General features: G+C 28.2%; 5 protein-coding genes across 5 annotated transcripts; 2 read left to right on the forward strand and 3 right to left on the reverse strand.

The window, feature by feature from the left end:
- Positions 1-226: 226 nt before the first annotated feature.
- On the reverse strand, positions 227-11,800 carry Meltrin (meltrin). Its single transcript, XM_035092572.1, has 13 exons — positions 11,379-11,800; positions 8,059-8,150; positions 7,457-7,612; positions 6,907-7,096; positions 6,659-6,717; positions 6,415-6,579; positions 6,130-6,299; positions 5,849-6,040; positions 5,160-5,756; positions 4,877-5,078; positions 4,573-4,777; positions 4,354-4,492; positions 227-3,056 (listed from the first exon to the last, which is right to left on the reverse strand). Exons 1-13 carry the CDS (start codon positions 11,530-11,532, stop codon positions 638-640), a joined length of 4,740 nt encoding a protein of 1,579 aa, XP_034948463.1. The 5' UTR covers positions 11,533-11,800; the 3' UTR covers positions 227-637.
- Positions 11,801-12,279: 479 nt separating this feature from the next.
- LOC118072902 (cilia- and flagella-associated protein 206) lies at positions 12,280-14,632 on the forward strand. The gene is given in 11 exon segments (XM_035093070.1): positions 12,280-12,297; positions 12,329-12,485; positions 12,558-12,738; positions 12,811-12,980; positions 13,086-13,293; positions 13,361-13,490; positions 13,569-13,676; positions 13,740-13,892; positions 13,894-14,159; positions 14,223-14,355; positions 14,417-14,632. Coding segments are annotated over 11 exon segments (1,740 nt in total).
- A 491-nt stretch (positions 14,633-15,123) lies between these two features.
- Non2 (upstream activation factor subunit spp27 homolog Non2) lies at positions 15,124-18,267 on the reverse strand. Its single transcript, XM_035092580.1, has 5 exons — positions 18,142-18,267; positions 16,997-17,087; positions 16,396-16,712; positions 16,074-16,309; positions 15,124-15,984 (listed from the first exon to the last, which is right to left on the reverse strand). The coding sequence occupies exons 1-5, from the start codon at positions 18,182-18,184 to the stop codon at positions 15,868-15,870; spliced, it is 804 nt and encodes a 267-aa protein (XP_034948471.1). The 5' UTR covers positions 18,185-18,267; the 3' UTR covers positions 15,124-15,867.
- An 811-nt stretch (positions 18,268-19,078) lies between these two features.
- On the reverse strand, positions 19,079-20,571 carry LOC118072591 (uncharacterized). Its single transcript, XM_035092584.1, has 6 exons — positions 20,440-20,571; positions 20,200-20,337; positions 19,837-19,968; positions 19,593-19,736; positions 19,405-19,524; positions 19,079-19,287 (listed from the first exon to the last, which is right to left on the reverse strand). The coding sequence occupies exons 1-6, from the start codon at positions 20,525-20,527 to the stop codon at positions 19,214-19,216; spliced, it is 696 nt and encodes a 231-aa protein (XP_034948475.1). The 5' UTR covers positions 20,528-20,571; the 3' UTR covers positions 19,079-19,213.
- An 860-nt stretch (positions 20,572-21,431) lies between these two features.
- LOC118072903 (prion-like-(Q/N-rich) domain-bearing protein 25) lies at positions 21,432-27,726 on the forward strand. Its single transcript, XM_035093071.1, has 13 exons — positions 21,432-21,692; positions 22,346-22,501; positions 22,585-22,719; positions 22,790-22,927; positions 23,039-23,311; positions 23,382-23,522; positions 25,321-25,458; positions 25,711-25,839; positions 26,361-26,507; positions 26,606-26,740; positions 26,832-27,092; positions 27,156-27,335; positions 27,584-27,726. The coding sequence occupies exons 1-13, from the start codon at positions 21,626-21,628 to the stop codon at positions 27,643-27,645; spliced, it is 1,962 nt and encodes a 653-aa protein (XP_034948962.1). The 5' UTR covers positions 21,432-21,625; the 3' UTR covers positions 27,646-27,726.
- Positions 27,727-27,879: the final 153 nt, after the last annotated feature.

Genomic DNA, 27,879 nt, shown 5'->3' on the forward strand with positions numbered 1-27,879 from the left:
AACACTTATCGGCTATTAATTATTTTCTTGCAGGTTTATATTATCTGAATCAGTAGACTTTAAAGAAAAAAAAAAAATTTGTATCTACATACATAATGTGCCATAAACTAATATCATTTAATTATATTATTATTTATAATAATTATTTATTAATTTATTTATTTTTTAATTTCAAACCTGAAGAAGTCGTAGAAAAATCTTTTTTTTTATTTTAATCTTTCTCTTTTCTATTAATATTAACATATTTACATCAGTCAAATAAATACATTGAAAATTTATTGGCTTTAGCAATCGTTCTTTGTTATATAAATAAAATTTTTAGTAATCGCTGCTAAACATTAGTTTTGTCTATAGAATGATTCAAATTTGTATTCTAATAAATGATATTTATCACAGAGTTTTGGGTTTTATTATCATTGTCGTCAAAATTTTTGCTCGTCTTTTATTCCGAAATGTCATTAAGTTTCTATATTATTCAAGCATTAAGAATTACTAATAAAAAAAAACAAAGAGCGAATAAATGAAGAGTGAAAGCTAAAGCGTAAATACAGATAGTATATACAAAGTTTTATCATTAAATCATATTCATCAGTCAATTTTTATATTATTCATTTGTCCAGAGACTAGATACTCTATCTTACTTACTCACATCTGCATCATTTTTATTAGTAATTGTTTTCTTCACAGAAGAAACATTCTTCACTGCATTAACTGAGTTAACTGGTTTATTTTGTTCAAATTTTTGTTGTAACGAAGCAACGTTTATTTTACTTCCAGCAGCTTTTTTGATTGGATTTTTAATGTCACTTCTAATGTCACTTTTTGTTACTGATAAATTTTTCACTGATGTCGGTGATTTCTTTTTTTCTGTAAACGTCGCAGCTTTAGCAACAATACTACCTGGTCGTGGAGGGATAGAAGTAGTTTTTTTTTGAGTTTGAACTGAGAACTTTTGTATATTTTTAAATTTTGAATTAATCCCAACTACATCAGGAGATTCTGAATGGTTAGAGGACGATGTAGAACAACTGGAGACAACATCTGGACTATTTTTACTATTTACAGAAGAACTACTGATCCCATCTTTTTTTTCTTTACTACTAACACTTTTAGTGGACTTTAAACTGGTATCTGAACTTTGCCGAATTGTTTTTGCAGGAAAACTTTTTGATTTATCCGGACTTGTTTGATTATTTACATTAATTTCCGAATTTTGTTTTTCAATTTTTCCCTCTTCATTCATTATATTATCTTTATTATTAGTAAGGGAATTCTTCATATTGCTTAAAGGTATCTTGACTGATTTTATGTGGTTTTTTTTAACTTTCATATCATCAGATACTACAGAATTAGTTTCCCCACATTCTGTCTTTGATCCTGATGTATTCGTCTGTACTTTATCATTTTTTTTATTATTAGGTAATAAATTATGACTTTCATCATCTTTCTTGGGAACATTGACAGCAGAAGGTAATAAATATCCAGAAGATGTTTCAGAAATGGCTGAATTAAATTTAGCTGATGCTGAATTGGAATAAACACTGCCAGGGGATTTGTAATGACTTGAATTAACGTAAGTACCTAGTGAACTATTAGAACCAGATATTTCTAAACATTTATTCTGTTTATTTTCATTATTCTTTTTTTTCAAAGTTCCTGTCGAATAAATTGAGTCAAAATTTCGATTAGAAATTTCAGACACAATCTCTGAAAGTAATCCCATTGTTTCTGGTGTTTCATGAGAGTCAATAGGCTTTGGATTTTTATATTCACTCACTTCTTTAACATTCTTTACAGCTTTATCAATAGGATCTTCAATTACTGCATAAATGTTATCATTGCCATTTAATTCTTCGTTGATTTTATTTAATGTAGGATCAGCAATATTAAGACAATCATCATAAGTATCTTCTACTACGGTATTACTAGTTTTAACATTAGGAGTTTGATATCCAGGCAATCCAGGTATTTTTAAATCATCGTTAGGTTTTTCTGGTCCTGGAGGCACTGGCGGAGGTGGAGATGTAGGTCTTGTACTTGCTGGAATACTTGTTGGTCGTTTATATGAATTTCCTTGTCTCATTGATCCAAATGAATGAATAGCTGGCCTCGATAATCCTTTTGAATCTCTCATTGATTGTGCACGCATTACTACCGTTTTTTTATCATTCTCAACAGAACCTAGAGTTATTGCTGCCATTGGAATTTCAATTTCTTTTTGTGGGATTGGATTTGATATTTCTAAATTCCTTAAAATATCTTTATCCATTATTTTCGTTACTTTCTGATGTGGATTTTTATTTATGCTGTTTTTATCTTCTTTATATCCAGGTCTAAGTATTGAAGCGATTCTGTTTAATGTACTGGATTTTTCTTTATTTTCCAATGTAATTTTTTCTTTTCGTTCTGCATCAGCTAATGTTGATGAAATACCATCGGGTTTATCGATTCCTGAACTTTTCTGAAGAACTGATGCAGTGGAGGAATCTTTTAATGTTTCTAGTGGACGTGAAGGAACTTCTGGAGCCGGACGAGTAGGTATTTTAGCTGGTACAAAATCCATTGATGTACAAGTTGTCATTGATAATACTGGAGAACTTATTAATGGACGTGCTGTGCTGCCTGGATTTAATGGCGGTAATGCTGGCGCCTTTGATTCTATTTCATTAATCTTATTATTGTTGTTATTATTATTGTTATTCAACAAAGGTGTTATAAAACCACATCTGCGAGAATTATTTCGTTGTGATGAATTCAAATTAGTTTTAATTGCAACCACTGGAACTTCAGGTGCTGGTTTAGTTGGTTCTAGCAATTTATGAGTTGGGGGAACACTCACTGAAGATAATGGAGCCAATGTAAATCCCTTGAATTGTCCAAATAAATTATTATTAAATCGTTCATCATCTTCTGACTTTGGTAATAAACTTGCACAGGCCGGATCTTGTGCTAAAGTTGAATCTATTGTTTCAATTCTATTCGACGGTTGATGATGGTGGTGATGATGGATGTTTCTGGGATGATCAATTGTTTTTATCATGAATCCACGGTCGTGTCTGAAATTTTATAAAGGTGGAAAATTTCAATAAGCTTAAGGATTCTGGTTGCAAGCAATTGTTTATTAAATAAATAATGTTTTTTTAATTTTTTAAAAAATACATGCTTCAATGCAATGATTTTACAAGCAAGGAAAATTAGTTTGATTAAAAATTAATTGCCAATAAAGATAGAAAAAATCAGAAAAAGAATTAAATTATAAAAAGAAAAACTAATATTTTATTTGTGAAGAATTTTATTGTTTTGAAAAATAATTTTTGGTATTGTTGATGATATTACATTAATGAGTAAATTATTAAACATAAAGATAACTCACATGCTGAGATTCGAATTTTAGACTTTTTTATGACAAAAATTTACCAAAATATAAACAAAAAAAATTTCTTATTCCTTAATAATAAATTTCATGCATCAAAAAACGTGCGCTCATGGTTTTACATTGATTGTCAATTATAAAATTATCACATTAAAGAAAAATTGATGGTTGGAGTCGTGTTATATTAACAAACATCATGCATTCAAATCATGCACTCGCCACTGCTTATTGAATTTAATCTTATAGTCTAGCAAATTAAAAATATCATAACTTAAAAGTTATTGAGTATTTTTTCTAATTCGGTCTTTGAAGATTCATTATATAAAAGTCAAATGAGATTCGAGTATTGTCGATTCCCATAATACATTTAAATTTTTGGTTTCATACTTTGAGGTGGTGCAGGAGGTGGTGGAGGCTTTTTATTATAAAATAATATTGGATCTTTAACCTGTTCAATGCTTTTTAAATTTGCAACATTTGAACTGCTACAAGGATTTTCATTTGAATATTGAAATTCATTATAAGGGTTTAATTTCAATTCATGGACATTGTTAAAAATTTTATCATTTTTGCATTCACTTGTTTGAGCTGGTTCTCGTAATTTATCCGAAAGATTTTTTTTTGATACGTTCATGTAAATGGGATTTTCATTATTTGACGTTACTGTGTTTTGAGAATTTAAATTTTCAAAAAGTGAAACATGTTTCGACACTATTTGATTACTACAATTAATCACTTCTGGATTAGTTGTACTAACAAGATTCTTTTTAGTTATTTCAATTTTTTTACGAGGTAATGTATCACTGATAGTAAAAATTTGATTTTGATTTGGTCTCGTATGTTTCGAAAATGAAAATAAAATATTTAGTCTTTCTACAAATTTATTTTTTTTCCGAGCTTTTGATTTTTTTGGTGTTCTACCAGGAGAATTGATAGGTTTTTTAGATTTTGACACTAATTTTTCCAAATTAAATACGTACGTTGGAATTATTTGCTTTTTCCATCCAATTGTACCAGGGGAATTATTATTTCTGCACCACACTGCGAGGGAAACTAAACCAGCCACTGGTAGTATTCCAAGGAATATAACATAGAGTGCAGTAATAAAATCGTTGCGAGCTGAAAAAAAAATTTTTAAATAACATATCAATAAATACTTTGCAGAACTCTACGAGGAAAATTATTTTCGAAATATTTACCATTAGGATCTTCGGCAGGACCACTATCATCAGATCCTCCAAATCCTGGATGAACACAATCAGGTGGACGAAATCCTCGATTACAGTGGCAGTGACCTAAGCTATTGCATACTCCGTTACCTCCACAATTATTTGGACAAGAATCTTTCCCAATAGTTGATGCTCTTAAATCTGCTATTGGCATACATTTTTGGTTTACACACATCTAAAAGAATCCAATCATATTTTATATAATTTAAGTTTAACTAAAAATTTTATGTTAAAAAAATCATAACATATTTGAAAATTAAATCATCAAAAATACCTTTCCTGGAGCACATTTAGCTCCATCAGGTGCAAGCCCAGGATCAACTTGATTAAGACCTAAATCTACAATTGCTGATCTGCAAGCTATAATTTTTCCTCCGTTATTAATAAACGAATGACTCAAAATTGCTACAGATTCCATCCCAAACTCTAGTCTTTCATTTAAGTGTTTACAATGTAACATTCCACATAAAATGTGTCTATAAAAAAAATTATTTTCGTTTGGTACACTTTATATTTTTAAAAAGGTTAAAAAAAGAACCAACAGTCATGATACTTACTCGTCATTGCATTTAATATAACTTGATTCTAATCTGTTGTATCCACAATTTCCTAATTTTGTTCCTTTGCTATTCATATGATAACATTGAGCATCTGAAGAAAATCCACTAGGTCCCCAAAGAAGTTTACATTGATCATTGTGAGTTCTACAAGATCCTTGATAGCAAAAGGCCTTTCCCACGTTGCAACTTTCACCATCAATTTTAAAAACATCTTGAGGACAGTATTCACTTTGGCCTGTACAATATTCTGGTAAATCGCACTCATGTTCTGCAGATCTGCATTCAGTTCCAGCATTTTTTGGCTTACAGGTCGTCAAGTCACAACATTTACCCGTAGCACAGCTAGCATTTGAATGTAGCATACAAGTCGTAGCATTACAGCAAGGATTGTCGCAATTTTCCTTTAATCCACAATCACATTGCTCTCCAGATTCAACAAATCCATTGCCACAAATTGGACTATCAAACAATTTAGTAGGCTTATTACGAAGGCAATAATCCATTCCATGCTCAAAAGCGAGTGCTAGATATTCTAAAGAACAAGATGACCAATGAACTGGTCCAGTTGAACCACTAGATGCAGCCATAATACATCTGAAATATTTTCATTAAAAAATTTGATTAATTTGTGTCATTAATTTTCGAAGTAAACGAGGCTATTTATTCTATTAATGATTTTATCTTACCGCTCTTCTGGGCAGGAACAGTTAGCTGAGTCATGCTCCATTCCAAAATTATGACCCATTTCATGGGCTACAGTCGCTGCCACTATACCAATTACGCTTGAGTGATCGATAGATACTCCACCAGAAAACTCAAATGTACAAATAGGTCCTTTGAGAGCCTTCCCAACAACTCCCTCTTCAAATTTAGCTTTCCTTTATCAAACATAATACATACATTCATATATAGAATAATATATTATTTTAATAGATGCAGCATCATGTTTTTTTTTTCTTTTACTTACGTCAACAACTGAGCATTATCATTAGGAATTTCTTTGACAAGCATTTCCCTTCGATATCGCAGAAAATTCGCAAGCGTTGCATCACCTTTAGGTGATAACGTAATTTCATCAGAATCTGTCCAGACTTCAACACCAACCAGCGCGACAAAAATGTTCAAGGGAGTGAACAGCTGTTAGTAACAAGTAATCAATATATTTTTAAATTACGTATTTAATTAGAAAGATATCAACTAATTGTTTAGCTGATATAGAATTATTTTTTATAAAGATAAATAATATACTTACAGCATTTATTATATTAGCAATATCTTTACAATGATGGTATACTTTATCTAGATTTTCGCCCAAGGCCATGTATTCTTTTTTATCAATAACAAGAACTAGTTCCACATAGCGTGATTGTCTATTGGAATTATAAGGACCACGAACTACTTCAGCAGCTCTTTTTCTCTAAAACAATACATGGGCTTTTGAATAAAGGTCACAAATTAAAAAATAATTGAAGAATTTGTATTATATTGCTACTTACTCTAAAATTTTTATGAGATATTATAGATGGTATAGAAGCCTCATGATGGCCTTTGTATCCTGCAAAGGGAAAAAATTCTTATATACTAGTTTCTAATAAGGTAAGACAAGACAAGTATCTTTTTTTTTGTTGTCTACTCAATCTTACAATTTTCTTTTATTTCAAAGAATTCCACAGAATTTTTTCCAAGAATAAAAGTTAATAATTCAGATTATTGTTTTGATAAATAATAATGTTTTTATTCTTACCGCATGTATTATTGCCTATAAAATGCTTGTGGTCATATAAATAATGTATTGCATCAAGTGATTCCGTTTCAGGATGGATATAATGAGTATTTTCTCCATCAAAGACTACTCCTTTTAACCCTCTACAAGTTGATAATGCTACCCAAGAGCCCGGAATGCCTCGTACACTTCCTTGATAATGACAAAGCTCCTGACATAACAACAAAAAAAAAAATTTGTTTATTTTACAAATGAAAATAAAGTTTCATATATGTGAGTAATGATAAAGAAAGTGTTGTTACTTGGTGTTATACATGAAAGGAATTTCACTCATATCAGCTACTTAATTGGCCAGAGTATGGAAAAGGAGAGAGGGAAGTAGAATTAATTAATTCAATTATGTAAAACAGACGATGTAACGCACCATTATTGGATACATGAAAGATACAGTAGGTTGAACGATATCTCGATAAAATTATCATATCTTACGTTAAAAGTCTTAAAAATAATCTTTTTTTGAAGAGAAAAAAGTTTTTTTTAATATTTATAAAATATTTAAACTTAAACTTACAACTTTATCAGGAATATCTGTTTTATATCCACCATTATGTTGTCTTCTTTGTTTATATCCTACAGGAATGAGATCTGTGTTGAGTCTTAAATCAAGGGTTCTTTTTACACCATCTATATCATATGCAATTGTCAACACTTCAGTATGCTCATGTTCCTGAAAAAAAAAATAAAAACTTTCTCCTTTAAAAACAGCACTTTTTATTTATATAAAATATCAAAAGTATAATTTTATAGTAAATGTTAGCTTGAGTAGAAAATTTATATAAAATAAATAAATATAATAAAATATAAATTCGTGTCCAAGGTTAACTTAACACGATCAACGTCTATATTCTCTTTGTTTTGCTAATTTCGTTTCGCAAGAAGTTTCATTACGATATTATAGTCACAATGATTTCTTTATTCTTTCAGTGCTATGTCACTTATCATTATCTAAGTATAAAGGATTAGAGTTCTTATATCACACTGAGTATGATTAAAAAAAAAAAAATTATATTTCATATCAATTTTAAAAGTACTTTCTTTGAAATTATTTAAATACGATTAAAATTAATATTATAATTGTATTAAATATTATATGAATCTTTTTAAAGGACTTACATTTTCCCTGGTATCAAAAATTTCTCGTTTATGTCGTCCATGAAAGACTCTTGGTTTTATCACTTTAAAACTACTAAAGTCTGGTGAATGACCTGAAAAAAAAGAAAAAAAAAGATTAATCACAGGAAAAAGAAATAAATAATATATTCTTTAGAATAAAAATGCAGTTGAATATATTGCACTAGTTTCTTTTTTTCTCTAACTTATTTAACTATTCAATGCATTATACATTTCATTTTATTATTTTGTATTAAATTTGAAATAATTGCATTCAAATCCTTGTCTACTACTAGACTATCTAAAAAAAAAGAAAAAGGAAATTCTCAAAGTAAATTTATTTTAAGTGATGAAAAAAAGCACGTGTTCACTTGCGGATCTTTATTTACGTTCCCATGCACATCCTGAATTACCATGTGTGATAAAATTAAGAGCGAAAGGAAAATAAGAGCGAATAAAACCGGATAAGTATAAAAAAATAAATTCCTAAATTTATGTGCTAAAATATTCATCTGGTTCTATTGTTAAAATAGAAAATCTGCAAATAATAAATGATAATTGAAAAATTTTAATCATTACCATTTACTGTATAAATCGAATACATAAAAACTAAAAAGAATCATCATTTGTATTTATTCTTCATGAGTTGTTATTTAATTAATTACAGCAATTAAGTAAATGACCGAATTTGCATTAACATTATCCGAGTAAACCAACGATATTTAACTGTGTTGAAAAATATTCATCAAATTTGTTACTGTGCCATTTGTTCTGAATATAAACCTCAATAAATATTCAGAAAAAAAAATAGTTCATCCTCTGACATTGTTTTGTGCAGTCAATATTTCATTTTCTTTCTTTTCAACTATTTTTCCATTCGATTCGGTGATTTAACCCTGTATTTTATAAGTTAGACACTATATGATCGTGGCATGTATTGTATCGTCATATCATGGGTCGATGAGCATCGAAAAACGGGTCGATGAGGGAACAAAATCCCCTTGTAATATGTGTATACGTAAAATAAGTATTGAAGCTTACATACACATAGGTATCTACACTGTCTATGTCTCACTGCTTTTCATTCTTTATTTGTATTTGCTCCGCTACTTAAATTCATCAAATTAACAATAAAAGAATTCTTTGACTGAGCAACGTTGGAATTGCATTCAAGTATTTTTGTTTACTCCAACACCATCTGCCAGTAATTCCATATGTTTTGGAAAAAAATATTTTCAACTGATTGTGAATAACCAATTATATATGAAGCATTAAAGTCTAATCCAATTTCTAAAATTGAATTATTATTTAAATTTCACTTGTTATTGAAATATCAATTTAAATGATTTATTAATATTTTAAAAAGAAATTTTGGAGTAAAAAATAACATTTGCCCAATACCTGCTATAGAATTATTATTATTATTTATTTAGTTGAACAAATAAAAAACAATAAAGCAAACAAAAAAAAAACTAATAATAACAAATAATTCCAAGTAATATTTAATGAGCAAGATTTAGCAGTGGATACTGGTACAGCTAAGGATGATAGTCCTTTGAAGAGGTATCCAAGGCATGTTCTTAGTATTATGTATTTCGTAGCTCAGCATTTGGACGTGCTGTCGTAGGTGGAAGATGAATCACCGAGGTGAAAGAAAAACAATGAATTATTCATAAGAAAAACGATAAAAAAATGAAGTTCTTTTTAAAACCGGAAGTGTATGTAGAGATATCAAACTGTAATACTACTTTTAAATGATCTTATAATGTTCTAAAATAATTAGAAATAATTTAAATGTTACTATTTTTGGAATACGTATTCGAATTAAAAAACATCCAAGGAATAAAAGAACTAGAAAATCGTTAAAAGTTTCCAGTGGTCGGACGAGACTGTAGGGTATTGTTAGAGCCGAAAATAGATTTGAATCTGCTGCTCCCTCGCCGATTCTCAACTTCTTCCAGTCTTTCAATAAGCCCTTATATTCACCTACTTACCTTTTTCACTTTTGAAAACAAAAATCATATTATTTATATTTCCAAAGAAAAAAAAAATCGACATCAACTTCTCGAACTATGAATGCAAAAAATTCCAAAGACCTACTTCCTAGATGTTAAATAAAACGTTTTAAAAATAATTTCTGAGTTAAATTCGACTTCAGAGAACTCAAGTGTACATGATTATACTGTTTAGATATTAATAAAGGAATATATCATTATTTTAGACTCAATTTTCAATGAAAATGATAATTAGAATGTATTTCCTGATGACTAGAAATGGTTCTAATTTCTAGAAACTCTTATAACTCATTATCAGTTAGATAAAAAAAAAATTAGCAATGATAAATTCATTCAAGTATGTGCTAAAACTGCATTTAACCCTGTTTTGTCTTGAATGAACCGCTAGTGTGATGTCGTAACCACAAAATCTCTACTACTGGTTTGCTCATGTATAAAATATTATCTTTATAATTCAATAATTATCTTAATTCTGAATATTATCGACTTTCTCTTCAATTAATCTTTCATTAACGTACATCATTTTATAACAATAATAACTTCATTAACTATTATGGATCTATTTACTGTCATAACAAGTAAAGCTTCTGTAGCTTAATTGAGATTTCCTTTTGATTTAATTCAACCGATTGCAGTCAAGAATCCTTGTCCTCATTCTTTTCATCTTATCATAAATATGAATTTTATTTTATAAATATTGAAATAATATTAAAGTATAACATTAATATAAAAAGAATAGATCAACTATCAGAGCAAAAAAATCTTATCTAACATCCTCATACATATTTTCATTTTCATAACGAAAGATCTGTTGCACACAGTAATATTTTTAAATAATTATTCTTTTTTACTTCTACTTTAATGTGGATATTAAATTTATATTTATTAATAATAACAACAATTTTCTATCAAAAAATATCTTTTTCTTTATCCCAAATTCAATATCTTTGTCCTTCGAAACATCCGTCATGGGAAAGAAACCGGAAATTACTTATTGCGATAGGAAATCGAACGTGACTTTAAGTGAATAATTAATTAATTATTATTATTATTAGAACATAAATATAATAATTATATTCCAGATGAATCACAATTTTTTTTTCGCTCGTATCCTATACTGGAGCATAAAAATTGCATGGACTCTCATTGATTCTACGATGATTCATACAATGTATTACAGAGAGAAAACTTACTAATTCGTGAGTCAATTTCGTCACAAATGAGTGAATAAGTCATATACAATCTCATATTTAAGAATAACATAAAAAAAATATTTTTCAATATAACATAATCGAGTAAATTATTTACCATTTTGATAAGAATCAGATGCACTGCTGGAGCAAAAAATTGATAAAAGGCTCAGTAAAATAATAATAAACCTCCATAACACGAGTTCACTGCACCAATGTTGAACAATTGACGTCCTAGAAGCGTCGGAGCTTCGCCAAATGTCGCCAGCCATACTTATACCTAAGTAAGCTTTAAGTCTTCACAATTGGCTTTAATTCCTGATAGATTTCTCCTTTCTTCTTTATTCTATGCATTGCATTATTTTTTTGTAACAACACTTGTTAAACGTAACAATACGTTCATATTTAAAACACGATATTGCTCGCTTTAAATACAATATTTCCAAATGTTTGTAAATAAAACGTAAGGAGAAGAATGATCAACTCGAGTAAACTCACAATTGCTTTCGACGTTCTATAACGGACTGGTTTACTGGGGTGTGTGTGTATACTCGCGGTGTAATAAAAGAACGAATCAGAAGGGAGTTGAGTCGAACTTACTCGAACTCATCCGACTCTAAACGACGTCTGGTCAAATTATCTTCGGAATATTTCGGAACAATTCGTGGAATAAAGCTATATGTATACATCCAGCCTTTAAATCTCATCTAGGAAAGGTATAAACACACTAGAATTGTTTTACAAATTATTTAATAAAAATATGATTTGATAATTATATTTAATGTTTCAATTAATTTGTTATTTTTAGTAATATTATTTTTGTACAGAAATGTTGAGACGTTGAAGGATCAGTGTTGCTAAGGATTTAATTGATCAAACATTTTGCCAATTTAATTGAAGTTTAGAAGATAAAATGAATAATTGTCAAAAAAAAATTATTATCCAAACAATTGTTGAAGAATGTAGTAATCAAAATCAAACTGTTTCTAAGGATTTAGCATCATTTATTGTAAGTTAACATGAAACTTTTGACATTGGTAAAAATAGTCAGAGATTTTTTTATTTAAGGTCAATTTATATCAGCTAAATTCTGAATGGAAGATTCAAGATGATGATGATTATGATAAACTAATTTCTGTAATTGTCACGAAATTATTAGAAAAAGGTCCTAGTATAAAGACAATTGAGATGCAACTTTTTTTTACAAAAAATTATCTACACAAAAGTAAGTATTATTTTATTGTTACTGTTGAAAAATATTAAAAGTAGTGTACGTTATTTTTTATTTTTAATGCAGATGAAATTATAAAGAAATTTCGACATGGATTAGAGAGAAAAACCGTATCCTTAATGAATGAAATTTGTGAAACCACTAGAGTAAATACTGATAGAGATATAGACAAACTTTATCAAAAGATTTTGACATTTATTATATATATGAGTGGTTTAGGAAATCCGGCGAATTCAGGAGTACTCAAGTATGATTCATAGTAAGAAAACATATATGATTTAATAGATAGTTACTATAAATTTCATTCATTTTTATATAGAGAAGCTACAATGTGTCTTCAGAGTGTTTATCTACCTTCAGAAGTCACACATTTTGTTAATTTATCAAGGAAAGCAAAAGATAAACAGCTAAAGGAACTTATGAGTATTGTTGGTGGAATTCGAATATTTAATAAAGATTGCCAGCGTGGCGGTCACAGCATTGATGACTGTAATAAAATCAATAATTATCTAATTAATAATCTTAAATATCAATAGAAGTATATTTCACAGTAATTATTCTTAATGGATTTTATATGACTGTTAATTGTTTTAGTACCTTCTTTATTGCAAGATAATTTTGAAAAATTGAAATTATCAATCTTCCAACTGTTAGAGAAACTAATGAGGAATGTTAATCGTTTAACAACAGCAGTTGAAAATTTTCTTGATTTCAATTTTATCTTATCTGATGAAGAGAAAAATAATTTTACATGTATTATTGAAACACTTACTGCTTATAGACAACAAGAAATCTACGTTAGGTATTGATTGCATATAATTAAATAATATTGATGCATTTTAAAAAATAATCAATTTGTTTTTATTTAGAAAACTGTTATCTGATATCGAAACTTCTGAAAATGAATACAAAAGTCTTATCAAATATTTGCAAGCTCGTTTAACTAATCTACATGAAACTGTTAAATTTAGAACAGCTATACCAATTGTTCAAGTTTATGTGAGCTAAAAAAATACTATTTTTATATATTATTACATTGATATCATTCAATATTTAATTGTTGAATATAATTATTAGCCACAGTTTAGTGATCTAATGAATATATGGATGCATCTACAAGATGAAAGGGCAGTTTTGGACAGTTTAAACTCATTTTTATTTCAATTGAAGAATATAAACATTGAGGTACCTTCAACTAAGTTCGAAAAATAAAATAATTTAGTTAAACTAATTGATTAATTTTTGCAGGATGTGGAAATTCATGATGAAGGAATATTAGAAAGATTGTTGAAAGATTCTGAAATTCTTTCAGATGCTGATCGACTTGAAAAGTCAATGGGTAAATCAATAAGCGAATGTGAGAATTGTCATATTATTTTTCCAAATACCATGAGTGATCTCGCAAAAAATCCAGCTAGAATTTGTAGGATTCTGTGCATGGACATTTGTCGTATGCCCTGGTGCTTTAATTCCAGGAAATCCTAACATTGGTATAATCAAATGGCGTATGAGATATTTCGTATTTAGTTCCGATGAAGCTGCTAGAAAATTTGGCCAAGATCCAAATAAATTTTTCTATGATGCCTTGAATTTTGTTCGTCAACATCCAGAGTATATCAATCTTTTTCAACTACATGAAGAAATTGAAGCGATAAATAATCAAGAAAAGTAGGTTTTTTTCACTAATATTTTCAATTACATGAGTTTCTTTTCTCACAAATGTTATTATAGGTCTTCTGAAGAATATAATTTGAAATTCCATCAGGATCAAGCAATCCAAACGGATGTTCACTTTCATGAAACGTATATTGATCCGGATTATAGTCATAGTATTTGGGATTATCGACAAAAAGCTATGAAATTGGTATATTTATTTTATTTTTTAATCTAAATATCATACAAAATAACTTGAATATTTTTTCCAGGTCCATATATCTCGGTGTCGCACAAAAAGTACTCAAACGAGATTATCTCATTACAGAAAATCAAGTAATGTTCAAGTATCATTATCCAAAGACATGGGAGTTCAAACACGAAAAGATAATTATTGTAACACAATTCTAAATAGGAGTTTTATGTGGGGACTCCGGGGAATAAGAAATTTTGAACCTCAAATTGTTACATACACTAATGATTTTTAATTTTTTATCTTGAACTTTTTATATACTTCTAGCGTATATACTCAAGTAAACTAAGTCTGATAATGAGATATAGTGTTTTAGATATTTTATGTGCGATTAAATTTTTCTAAATTAAAATTATTAATACAGAAAATCAAAATTAATGTTAATAAACTTGGCAAGTGAGTATGTCAGAGTCTATCAGACACATTGTTTTTTACAAATATTACTTGGAATATTTTTTTTTCGACTCTACTTAAAGAATACAAATGATTAACTAAAGAATGAAGTAAATTATAAAATACAAGATATTTAATAAAAAATAAATAACACATGGCTACAATACAATTTTTTTTCTTTCTTTTTATCCAAATACAATCACTTTCAGTATTGTAACTTTAAACCTTAAATATTAATTTTTACACCGAAAAAAATTAATACGTTATATGATAATTATTCATTAATTACACTGCAATACAATGAAATCTTTTCAGACATTTTTTCATCAAATATTTTTTTTTTTTGAGTTTAACTTTACTATTTATACAGAAAAGGTACATATGATTAAAAGATATCTCCTGTTTATAAATGTGTGTATTTAAATTTTATTACCTTTTTTTTTTATTTATTCTTCATTCGTACTTACTTCCTCACAATTCATTATTATTATAATTATTAATTTTTTTATTCTTACACGCACAGAGTCTTCCTCAAAACATTCTCACATTATCACTCGTCTGTCTCATGAAGCCCAACATACAAAATGGAAATCCGAAGAGAGTAATATTTTTTTATCATTATTTTCTAGTCAACTTTTAATTAAAATCAAACTTATAAGAAAAGTAAAAGAGAAGAGATTTATAGATTCGTACAGTCACTGAAGTAATATTATAATAAAGCAAATTAACACATGATTTGATAATTGATTAATGCCCACAACTAAACAATGTAATTTTATGAATAATTTTTTTTTAACAAAATGGGCTTTTCGGTATATTTATTGATTTGAATGTCATTATGATTACCGATATCTTTACTTAATTTATTGTGGTATTATATAGAATAATTTTTTAGAGTCTAGAACCCTAATCAGATTGATAAAATTAATTTAATCGAGTTGTCAATAATAAATTGTCGGAGTTTACGGATCTGTTGTAGAGAACTTTGTTGTAAAATGAATGAAAGATTTTCCAACTGTTTTTCTTCCATTTCGATTTCTCCTTTAGTTGTTGTTCCATGGTTAATAAATTTTCGTCTTAATCTAAAAAATGATTTTTGAGGTATTTCATCATACCAAAAGTCCTGAAGCGTTTTACTCCAAAAACTTTGAGAAGTTCATCATCGCAGATTGCAAATTGCTTATTTTTTGGATCCTAAAATATGTTCAAAGGTTTTATTTAATATTTTATAATTTTTGATAAAGATTTGTGTGATAAAAATACGATTCATGATTAATACATACATAAAGATTCCTTTCTTTGATAATATGCCACACTTTTTTAACAACTTCATGACGGGCCATTTTTTCAGCATCAACAAGTGTTGCAAGCTCTGGAGAAAGAGTTATTGCCCTCGTGTATCCTCCTTTACCTTTGCCACCACCTTTTTTTGCACCTCCTGTACTTTTTTTGGTTTGTTCCCAATCTGCATCGCTGTCACTGTCACTTCCCTTCTTTTTCATCTTTTTTCCTGGCTTTCCTGTTTTTAAAAGTGAATTTAATTAATATTTATTTTTCAACTCATTGATTTTATTTTCACTATATTTTTATGGATATGTCATTTACCTTTTTTCGGCGATGTTTTAGCTACTTTTTTGGGGTTGTATTCTTCATCGCTAGCATCATCATCAGATCCACTTTCATCATCATCTGATGATCCCTTACTACGTTTTGTAGCACTTTTCTTTGGAGGACCTCGTTTAGCCGGTTTCTTTTCCTCTTCTTCTTCTTCCTCTTCTTCTTCAGATGCTTCATCCTCATCTTCTTCTCCATCTTCAGATTCTTCACTTTTCACATCATTTTTTGAATCCTTCTTCTTTTTTTTACCGCCATCCTGTTTGTCTTGAAGATGTTCCATTACAAGATCATCAATTTCCTTTTTTCTATAATTATAAAAATGTATTTTAGAAATATTTTGTTCAATTAATTTTAATCATCTTGATAAAAAAATCAAGTGATTTTAAATATAGATATTAATTGTTCAAGGGTGAACGAAGTGAATGCTTATATTTCTTTCAGCATCACACAGAGTACCTTCATTTGTTCTTGGACATAAAAATAATTGAATATTATTCTTATTTATATTTTCAATGAATTTTGAAAATACTCAGATATGTCCACAGATGTCGTAAATTTGAAAAAAATTAAATAAAATATTTCATATTACCTTTCAGTTAAATCGATATCTAATTTCTCTTCAATTTGTTGTCTAATTTTCTTGGCAGACGTCGTCTCCAAGTCAGCATCTTTTAAAATGGCTGGAAAATAATTCAAAACATAGACATTTTTAGCGATGAAAAAATTAATCATTTAATAAGAGATAAGATAAGAGGAAATTAAATCAAAGCTATATTTCCCGCGGTAGAATGTTTCAAACATTTAGCAGATACTGCGAGGTCGCGACGTGCGATCTCGAGAGCGCGCTCTTACTCTAATCGACCAGCTGCGTTTTGTTATCGAAATAATGTCTGAAAGCCTATCGGAAATCTTGTCCTTCTTCTAGTTAATCCTTTTAGTCAACTACTCACTATTAAAACTATCACTGTATTATTTTATAATTTTTTCACCATTTTTTATTATTTTGATTCTTAAATCATCCCCACTCTTTTTAACTACCCAATAATACTCCTTCATAAAGCGGGAATTTTTTTCTTTTTCAAATTATTATGAAAATTTTTTTTTTTACATGTTTTTGTTAATATTATTGATTACACATCAGAAAATAGTTTGATAATTATGCTAAAAATGGAGTTTGTCCAAAAAATAGAAAAGACACAAAACAATAAAATAACGTTTTAATACAAAAATAATAGAAAAAAAATTTTTTATCAAAAAAAATAGAAAAAAATTCATTTTCTACTTCTATATTGAATAATGCAGCAGTAGACAATCTCGCGCCATGATACGTACGCCCGTTTTTCTTTTAAAAAAAAATTTTTATTTCACAAAAATGTCAAGATTATCGAAAATTTGTATAAACAAAAAAAAATTAATAAAAAATTTGTGAATTTTTGGACGAATTATTTATCACGGATAATTGTTCAATAAAGCTGTGAATACTAGCTCAGTATTGCTCAAGCTACACTCCAAGTTAGATATCTCATGTACAATGGCCGACGTGGGGCACGCCAGCAACGCATACTCCAATGTTGAATTCTTAGGCAGCTCCAATCGAGCAAGAATAAAGTTGCTGTTTTTCACTTAATTCCCGATAAAAATTTATCAATAAAATAATAGATTTTATAATAACAAATTAAGATACGATAAAATTATAATGTGAAATACTGTAAATAAAGAGTAATAATGACTTACCGGTGATTTCTTTGCGTAGCTCGTCTTTAGATATGTCGGCCATGGTAATTGCTGTTTCTCTCTGTGCGTTCTGCTGCCAACTGAGCCAAGCATAGTCGAAACTTGTGGTAGGTAGCCACACTTCGTGTAGCGTCCGTTAGTACAGTCCAATTAGAAAGCGATGATTTGCAAACTCAACAAACGTAATCTTCAAACTTCAATAATTCATTTATTTGTTCATAAAAAAAGATAACGTTTAGACAAAATTGTGACAACTTTTTATTATCTAAAATTTTGTTCAGATGCCCCATACGTTTTTTTCAATATTTTCAATGGTCTTCGGAATCAATATTATCAAGGGCTTGTAAACATTTTCAATATGATTGTACTAAGAGCTTCCTCGACTCTGGCGATCATATGTACAGTACCAGCTAACAATTTTGGTTTGTGACATTTAATTAACATATATTTTTTTACAAATATTTTGTAAAATATATTATTTACAAAGTTTTGATGATGACAAAATCAATGTAATTTTTTTTTCTCTACCTATTTTGTTAGATGCCCCATACAAAATATTCAGTATTTAAGAGTCAGTTTACGAATTTTCTTTGTGTAGTAAGATGAAATTTTCTGAGTAAATTATACTATAAACTGTATATGAAGTATGACTCACCGCGCGATTTCGTTTTACTCAAAACAAACGTGTAATTATATCCAAAACAATATTTAAAACATATATTTTGCAGTATAATGTTAAATAGTCATTTGTTTGATAAATAATAAATGTTTTTTTATTTCATAAATGAAAAAAATAAAAAAAGATATTACTATTTAGAATTAGAATAAACACCTAAAGAGCGAAAAATAAGTTTAAGACATTTACATTATCAACAGCTGATAAATATGTTATTATCTTATCAATGAGTGATGAAGAACAAGTGATTTTGGAGGTAAATGTGTACATCAATAACTGAAATTAATTATTCAAAATTTTTGTTCATTATACAATTGAGTGTACAAATGGATACATTAAAAAAAAACATTAAAAAATTACAGCTAAAATTGATATGAAATAATCTTAAACGAAGTGTTAATGATGTAATGAATAAATAAATAATATTAAACTTAATCCAATTGTTGTTGGAGATGATATAAAACATGTACCTAGAAAAATTAAAACTAATATAACAATTATCACTTGAATGAAACTCTTGCAAAGTAAATTGAAAAGAACAAAAATAATATCATCTAAAGTAATAATAATGATTGAGTTTAATTAACCTTCATCGGGAACATTTTTCTCTTCAGGAAGAAAAGCACATTCTCCATTAATACAGTAAAGTGGCTTAGATTCTTTTCCATCATAGCATTCATAGTTATGTTGACAAGAATGATAAAGACCTGTAGAGACAAAAGAGTTAATAGACAATGATTGATCGTTATTAATTTATTAATAATTGATTAATTACCTTTGGATAAAATGCATTTTCCAGTTTCGTTAACAAATCTGTGACTTCCGTAACATTTACATTTGTTATTAATACAAATTGCTGATCCAATTGTTTCTACACAATGTTGAGTTTCTTGACAAAAGTCATTATCACGTGTTGGTTCTTGAAAACATTAGATAACGTAAGTAAAATAAAGTGTCCTGAGTAAAGACAAAAAAAGAAATGTCCAGGAATGATTTTTCATTTGATTACATATACTTACTCATGAAACAGTTAGATGAATTTTTATTATCGAGTATATAATCTTTCTTGCATGTACATTTTTTTTCAGAACCACATTCTCCGTTGGCCATCGTATTACAATCATCATTAGATTCACAAAGAAGCCCAGCGGCTAAGAGACAATTTAAAAAGCTGATTAATTTGATAAATAATACGTACATACTTTCACATGATAATAAAGTGATTTAAATGTACTAATGAGTCATTATTGTGAATCATTGAATATTCGAAAAGGTAATTATTCACAGTTACATTAAAATAAAATAGCTTATCAATAATTGCATGATGAATACATACATAGTCAATGATCACAATATATATTTTTGTACAATATAAATTTTACCTGCATGACAGCTAGAAAGATCTGCAGTATGAAAATAATAGTCTTCACAGTGACACATATCTCTGCTATCACAAAATGCATTCTCATCAAGACATTCTCTGTCTCTTTGACACTTTTCGTTGATTTTCTTTCGTACCTCTAAAAATAAATACTTATTATTACCAGATTTAATTTAAGCAATAATCGATTAATTATATTTTTATTTTCAATAGAAATTATAATTATTCGTATAGAACCTACGAGGTATTCGAGCAGCTTGGACGGTTAATTCAATAAGCAAATAACAAAGCATTGCTTTAAATAGAATAAATTTCTTGATATTTTTCATGTTGAAACGAAAAACTTGAGGTGTGTAACGAATGAAAAATGAACTCAAACTGTTGTAGCATAACATCAAGTTTTCTGTTTCTGACAAAGATAATTCTTATCGGATATTATTTTTTAAATAGTGGGGGGAAACTTTAGTTAGCTTATCTTCATAGAAAATCAGAGTGAATGAATCCCCTATAATAGCCACACACATGTTCCCTATCAAAAAAATCGAAATTTAGAAACTGTTAAATCATTATTAATTTCAATTATCTCACTATTAACAGTTACTCATACCTAAGATTATATATAGAGTTGAGTAATTATTCAAATAAAACATTTCAAATTTATAGTATTTGTCGTAAAATAAAAAATAGCATTAAAATAAAAAATACTTAGAAAATTGATAGGATCATAGCTAACTTTTAAAATTGTTTTTATACCGTTTAATATGATCTTATTGCTTCTTTCATAAAAAATGACTAACATATATACACTATGACTATTGTATATAAAGTATTTTTAAATGGTTCAATTACATAAGGTAAAACGACTTGAATAAGTTTAAAATATCTTCTGTAGGTGCCGAAAAATCTATCAATTGACCTCTGATCATGAACTCTGATCTTTACCTAAATTTATCAAGAAATCCACATATGTGCTATAATAAATAAACGAAAATAACTCATGCAATTAATAGCTATTAAAATTAAATATATTGTCAAAAGTATTGTGGTAATAACATTGATTGAACATTTTCTTTTTTTCAGATATCAGTTTAATATGGCTTAGTTCAAAAAGCGAAAAGTGAAATTACCACGATGCTATGCGAATCTGTGCAATCTGCAAACCGCAAGAGTGGGGAATCCACTCTGTAGAAATGAAGTTCACTGAGAGGGAGAAAATTGACGTGTATGTGAGTTAGTCGTAGCTTCCAAGCGTCAGTTCTCAGTTTGATCATCAATTAATAGGATCATTGGTACAAATAATACATGTTTCGTTGATCTTTTCTACCAATTTCTATTTAACAACAAACAATTTTAATTAATTATACTATTCAATTAATCTAATCAGTGTTTTTAGTATTGTTTTTTCTTTAAATTTAATCGATACTAAAATGAGGTTTATTATTGCTATTTCCTTATTGTTCTTCTTAGCTTACTTCGTAAACTGTAAAGATTTTGGTAAGTTTTTAAAAATATTGTTCAATTTAACATATACATAAACTTTTGTTAGAATTATCATTTTTGCACATTCAGAAGTTATCTTGTTCATGAAGTAACAGTTGTTTTCGCGTAATGTCAAAGGAATTTATCATATTTATATTCTTATTTCTCAATAAGAATTTATTGATCATATCAGTATCAAAATAAATTCAGAATATCTAATGCTTTCTAATGAATTAAAGTGAAAAATAAATGAAACCAAATTTTTTTATCATATTTCATTGAAGGTATTTACATGATTTGTAAAATTTTTTGTTATATTTAAAAAATAATAGGAGAAATCGCAACAATATTGCCAAGTGAGAAAATATGGAATATAAAAACAAGCATTAAAGTCTCCAACTCAGCGTTAGTTTTTTTAATTTATTTTCAGTGTTTATATTTTTTAATTACTCATTGTTAGGAAGAAAGACTGACATTCGATTTTGAAATAAATCATTGAAAGTAATATATTTTTAGAGGGTTGTGATAAATAGTAGTTTTCATTTTATTAAAATGAACGTCATTCCTATGATAACATCAACGGATGTTTTTATCATGTTCCTTATAGTGTTAACATTCGTACATTAATATGATTATACTTTTTAAAATATTTATTATTTTATTCACAGAAATGGACTACCCTTGTACAAATATTGATGATTGCAAAAAAAAATTTTCACCAAACTCAATTTGTCGAGATGGTAAATGTTTATGTGGTGATTCACGTGAAAATTTGAAATCGTGTCAACTACCTCGTACATCTTTGAGAGAATCAAAGAATTTAGGTTTGTAATATTCATAAATTTCAGTACTTATATTTACATACTTAGCTATTAATCATTTAATTGGTATTGATGGTGTTTCTTAGGCGGTGTTGTTGGCAGAGTTTGTAAATATGATAAAGAGTGTTATTCAGACAATATTTGGTGCAATACAACTACTTCTCAGTGTCAATGTAAACCTAATTATGTTGGAGACTCTTCTAATAGTCGCTGTCTTCCAAGTAATATAATAATAAAACAATTATAAATTTTTAAAAATATAAATATATTTTAACAGAAAAATTTTTACAGTTGTCAATCATATTGGAGGAAACTGCCAAGACAATAAACAATGTTTAGTGAACATGCCTAATACTACATGTGTAAACGATCAGTGTGTTTGTATCACTGGTTTTCACCATATTAATGGAAAATGTTGGAAGAGTGTTGGTGAGTAAATTTTATAAATTAAATTAAAATGAAAAAAATAAAAATTTCAACATTAAGTCAGTATTAATATATTAATAATTTAAAGTATTAAATTGAATCAATTTTTGGTAGGTTTTGGTGAATATTGTACAGTCAATCAAGAATGTTCACATGTAGAATATGCACAATGCAATGAAACAAATCAATGTGAGTGTTCTAAAATTTCTGTATTAACTAAAGATGGAAAAGGGTGCCTTCCAAAAGCTCAAGCAATTATGGGAGAATGCAAGGAATCAGAACAATGTTCTAAAGCTTTTGACGAAGCTGATTGTATTGATAATAGATGTCAGTGTTGGAATAAAAGTCACTTTGTTCTTAGTATTGGTAAATGTATATCAAATAAAGGTAAGAATAATTTATTTACTATTTACTATTTGAAAATTATTTAAACGTACTTATATCATCATGTCACTAGAACTTGGTGAGGCATGTACTGAAGATTACGAATGCTATCAAGGGATATTATCCGAAGACGTAAAGAATTTAAAATGTATTGATAGGATTTGTGCGTGTGCTGAAAACTTTACTAATGTTGAAGGGAAATGTGTAGCAACTGGTAAGTAAACATCACAATTGAACAAATATGATTAGATAGATAAAATATTTATTCATTTTGAATTTTAATTGACATAATTTCAGATGGGGCAACTACTGGAAAAATATCGTTAGCATTAATGACAATTATGTTATTATTACTTAATAAGTTTTGAATAAGTACTTAGTTAAAGGCATCAAATATATATGCTGAGTACAAATGATAGCTTTATTGTTGAAAAATTAGGTATTAATGGTAACGAGATAGTATTATAGGGTAAAGAATATTTTATTTATTTATAAATGATAAGGTATTTATATAAAATTTTTTTTTTGAAAAAAGAGGAAAAGAGATGAGGAAATTTGAAAAACAGTATAAATTTATTTTAGAGAATTTATCAACTTAAATTCAATTACTTAAAAATACAAAATTATGCATAATTTCTATAGATTATGAAATTATTCATTTATTATTCTTTTAGCTGTGTCCTACTTCCTTACCCGCTTCTTCCTCTACACAAGTGTTAAGAAATATCCACTTTTTTTTACAGAGATTAGATAACAATATGCGAATCAGCATTACCTGGTTGTAAGTTTAGTTCGTTAAGACATAGTGACTATAAATTTTGACAAAAATGGAATTTCTTTTTTTAGGTTTAAATAAGCAGATAATCAAAACCGACGAAAAAAAATGTTAAATAGGACAAATAACAAAAACTCCAAATTCGACGAAAAAAAAAGTAGGAGAAAGAGAAAATAAAAAGATACTGACAAGAGTGAGAGGACAAAGAGAAAGGGAAGACTAGTGTGTAGTATATGTATAGTAGTGGGTGGAAAGTCAAAGGAATCACGGTGAATCTTGAACTCAACTCAAAATGACTGTATATACAGCAATGACACGAAATATTCATAACTTATATATGTTTCTTATAATAATTACAATGATTTCATCTTCAAATTTATCAAATCAAGTGACTCATATTCTTCTTCGGATGAGACGTAAGTAATCATGTCTGATATAATAAAAAATCAATAAATTATCATTATCATTAACAATAACAACGTTAACATTAATAAGTGTTTCTATTAATTACGATCGTTAAGAAATAATAAGTTTAATAAGAACCGGAGGAAGTTCATTCCCCACGGCCCTTTGCTTAGTACCTATACAACGTTCGATCCACTTTTATACTCTGCAGCCGGTTCAGTCGTTCGCGAGCACGCGTTTGTACGTCCTCGCTCTCAATTTCTTTCTCAATTTTACTCAAATAACGTGCGGTTAACCAACTGAAATATCGATCGATAAATTAAAATTTAGACTTGGACGAAAATTCATTGAAGCACTTAGCATAAATGTCGAAATAATAATTTTATCTCGATAATATTCCGTTTTTACCTATCATTGCTTAATAATAAAATTGTTTAAAGTAACATACAATGTTAATAGCACAATGTAGCATCTGTCAAGGATGAATACACGTGTGTTTGACAGCTGAGCATAATAGACAAACCCGAATTGCGTAATGCAATATAGTATAAAGAGAAAGAAAACATGAAAGAGAGATGAAAATAGTTGCGACGTAATAAATGTTTTTTTTTCATCTTTCATTACCAGTCGTTATATGATTGCTGTCTGGTTGAGTTTGATTAAAGTTTGGAATTGTTTACACTAAAATTACTCCAAAGCATGGCAATAATAAACATACGATATTATTGTCATATTAAGTGAAAATGGCAATAATAATAGTTGATAAAAAAGTAAGGATAAAATTTAATCCTAGTTGTCAAATGACAGTGAGACGAAAAGTGTAATGAGTGAAATAAAAATTCAAGATTCATGAAGAATCACAGTGTTCTCGTGTTTCTTGTGCTTTGCCTCGTCACGGCTTCATGCTCGACGATTTCCGTTGCATTTAGACATCATGTATATCCTTGTCTTAATCGCAGGCTTCACACACGTATGTCTCTTCTTTATTTACATTGTTTACACCACTACAACAAATATAATTAACATCAAATAAATTTTTTAATAAAAAAAAAAATTTGCTCTTATAAATAGCTTGTTGAGGAAGTATGTTGATTATTACTCAACTTGAATATAAAAACATCTATTAAAACATATTATCCAAATGAATTAATAATTAAATAACAAAAAAAAAAAAACAAGTCTATTACCTAGTTAATAATTGAGCTAAATGTTCTAATTGTAGAGACAATGAAATCATGCACCTACGATGTTGATTGCATTGAAAACGCATACTGCTTTAATCAAGAAACTTGCATGTGTATGGACGGATATGTTGTTAATAAAAATAGGACTCATATGCAATGCCTAAAAAGTAAGTACAAATTTAATACAAAAAAGTATTGTAATAAACAAGAGTACCATCCTTTCTATGTACCTCTGTATTTCTTCAACAATAGCAGATAAAGTAGTGGGAATGAATAGAATGGGAGTGAGAAAGTACTGAGGGATTTGGATCCCACGGAGTCCTTCCTCGTTCTCCCCCACGTAAAGACATTATTTGAAGCGTAGCAGACGACCAACAAACGGTGTCTTGAGCCTGATGTACACGATATTAGATCTATTTAGTGATTATGTTTCTTTTAAAACCATAATCATATCAGTGATTGAAAACTTATCTCTATTCTATTGAAATTGACTTTCTGATCAATAGTTTAATGATCATTTTGATGATATTTTAATGATAGGTACATGTATTTCGCAATTATAGAAACGTTTCGTGTGCATCAGACTGCATGATTATCATTTCCTTTATATTATTATCTACTTGATCAATTCACTTGTACCTCATTCACATTACTCCTCAATAGTATGTTAATAAATTCATATTTTTAGTTGTTACAAACTTGGGAGACCCTTGTGATGAGAACATCCAATGTGAAATGACCTTCACCAGTCAAGCAGAATGTAGAGGTAATATTTGTGTTTGTTCCGATGGATCACACTATGAAGCAGAACAAAGAAGATGTTACGAATCTGTGGGTTGGTCATTATTTTTCAATTTGTAATGCATTTATTTATTTATGTTTTTTCTTTATTGCAATGATTAATATATTTATTGTATGACATTGTACATTTAGGCCTCGGAAAAATCTGTCAAACGAATTACAACTGTTACGTTGAAGGATCTAAGTCATTTTGTTCTGATGGTTTTTGCAGTTGTCCGCTTTTACATCATTCCAATGCTGATGGTACAAAATGCCTTCAAAGTGCAAGTAACTATTTCTTTTATTATCACATTTACCATAATAAAATGTTTATTTTTAAATTTATTAGTTCATTTTTTGAATTATTTTTATTTTAAAGATCTTGGACAAAATTGTACAAATGATGAGGAATGCATAACATTAAATTCACGTTGTTCTGGAGTATGTAGTTGTAAAATAGATTATGCTCTATCAAATGATAAAAAAAGATGTCTTAAAGCTGCAATGAAGTTAGGAGACTTTTGTGAAGAAGATTCACAATGTTCCTTATTTTTAAAAAATACAAAATGTGGTGAAGAAAACAAGTGTATATGTGTTTTAGATTTGAAACCACGAGAAACAGAATGTGTGAGAAAATTAAGTAAGTTTTGAAATATTAAATATAAATTTAATATTGTATTATACATAAAAATGATATTTTCAGATCCAGAAATGATTGGAAAACCATGTTATAGTCGATCTCAATGTGTCTTACCTACATCAGATACAGAATTAAAACCTCATGAAGTAGCTAATATTGATTGTATAAATAATATTTGTTCCTGTGCACAAGATTATATTCTAACAGAGAATAAACTAGACTGTATTAGGTTTAGTGAAAATAGTACGTTTTATTTTTATCACTACTAAAAATATTATAACATTAATCTTATCAGAGAATGTGTTTTAAATTCTTTTTTTATACCTTTTTTTAATTGATCATTACATAGAAATAAATGATTCTATTTATAATTTTTTAATGATATCTAAATTGAAAGAATAAAAACGCATTCTTTGGTTACAGTAATCATACAGATATCATTAATAGTACTATTAATTATAGAAAAAATAATTATAACATTTATGTTTCAGGTTCAGGCAAATTGATAATAACATCATTACTGCCTTACTTGATAATTATAAAAATATTTTAGTTTACAACATAACGATAATTGAGTATGGATTATTTTTTTATAGTCTAAAAATTGACTTATTTATTTGAGCTTCATAAAAGCTATAAAGTACCTGGTATATTAAAAGAAGATATAATTTATTATAATATACACAAGTATATACCAAAGTAAAACGATCGATTTGTTCTTGCGTGACTAGTTCGAGGTATTCGGTAGCAAGCAACCAATCATTTATCTACCCTCGTAAAATAGTTT

Source organism: Chelonus insularis, unplaced genomic scaffold, assembly GCF_013357705.1.
Source record: "Chelonus insularis isolate UGA/USDA-ARS -01 unplaced genomic scaffold, ASM1335770v1 contig_94_pilon, whole genome shotgun sequence".
Classification (NCBI taxonomy): domain Eukaryota; kingdom Metazoa; phylum Arthropoda; class Insecta; order Hymenoptera; family Braconidae; genus Chelonus; species Chelonus insularis.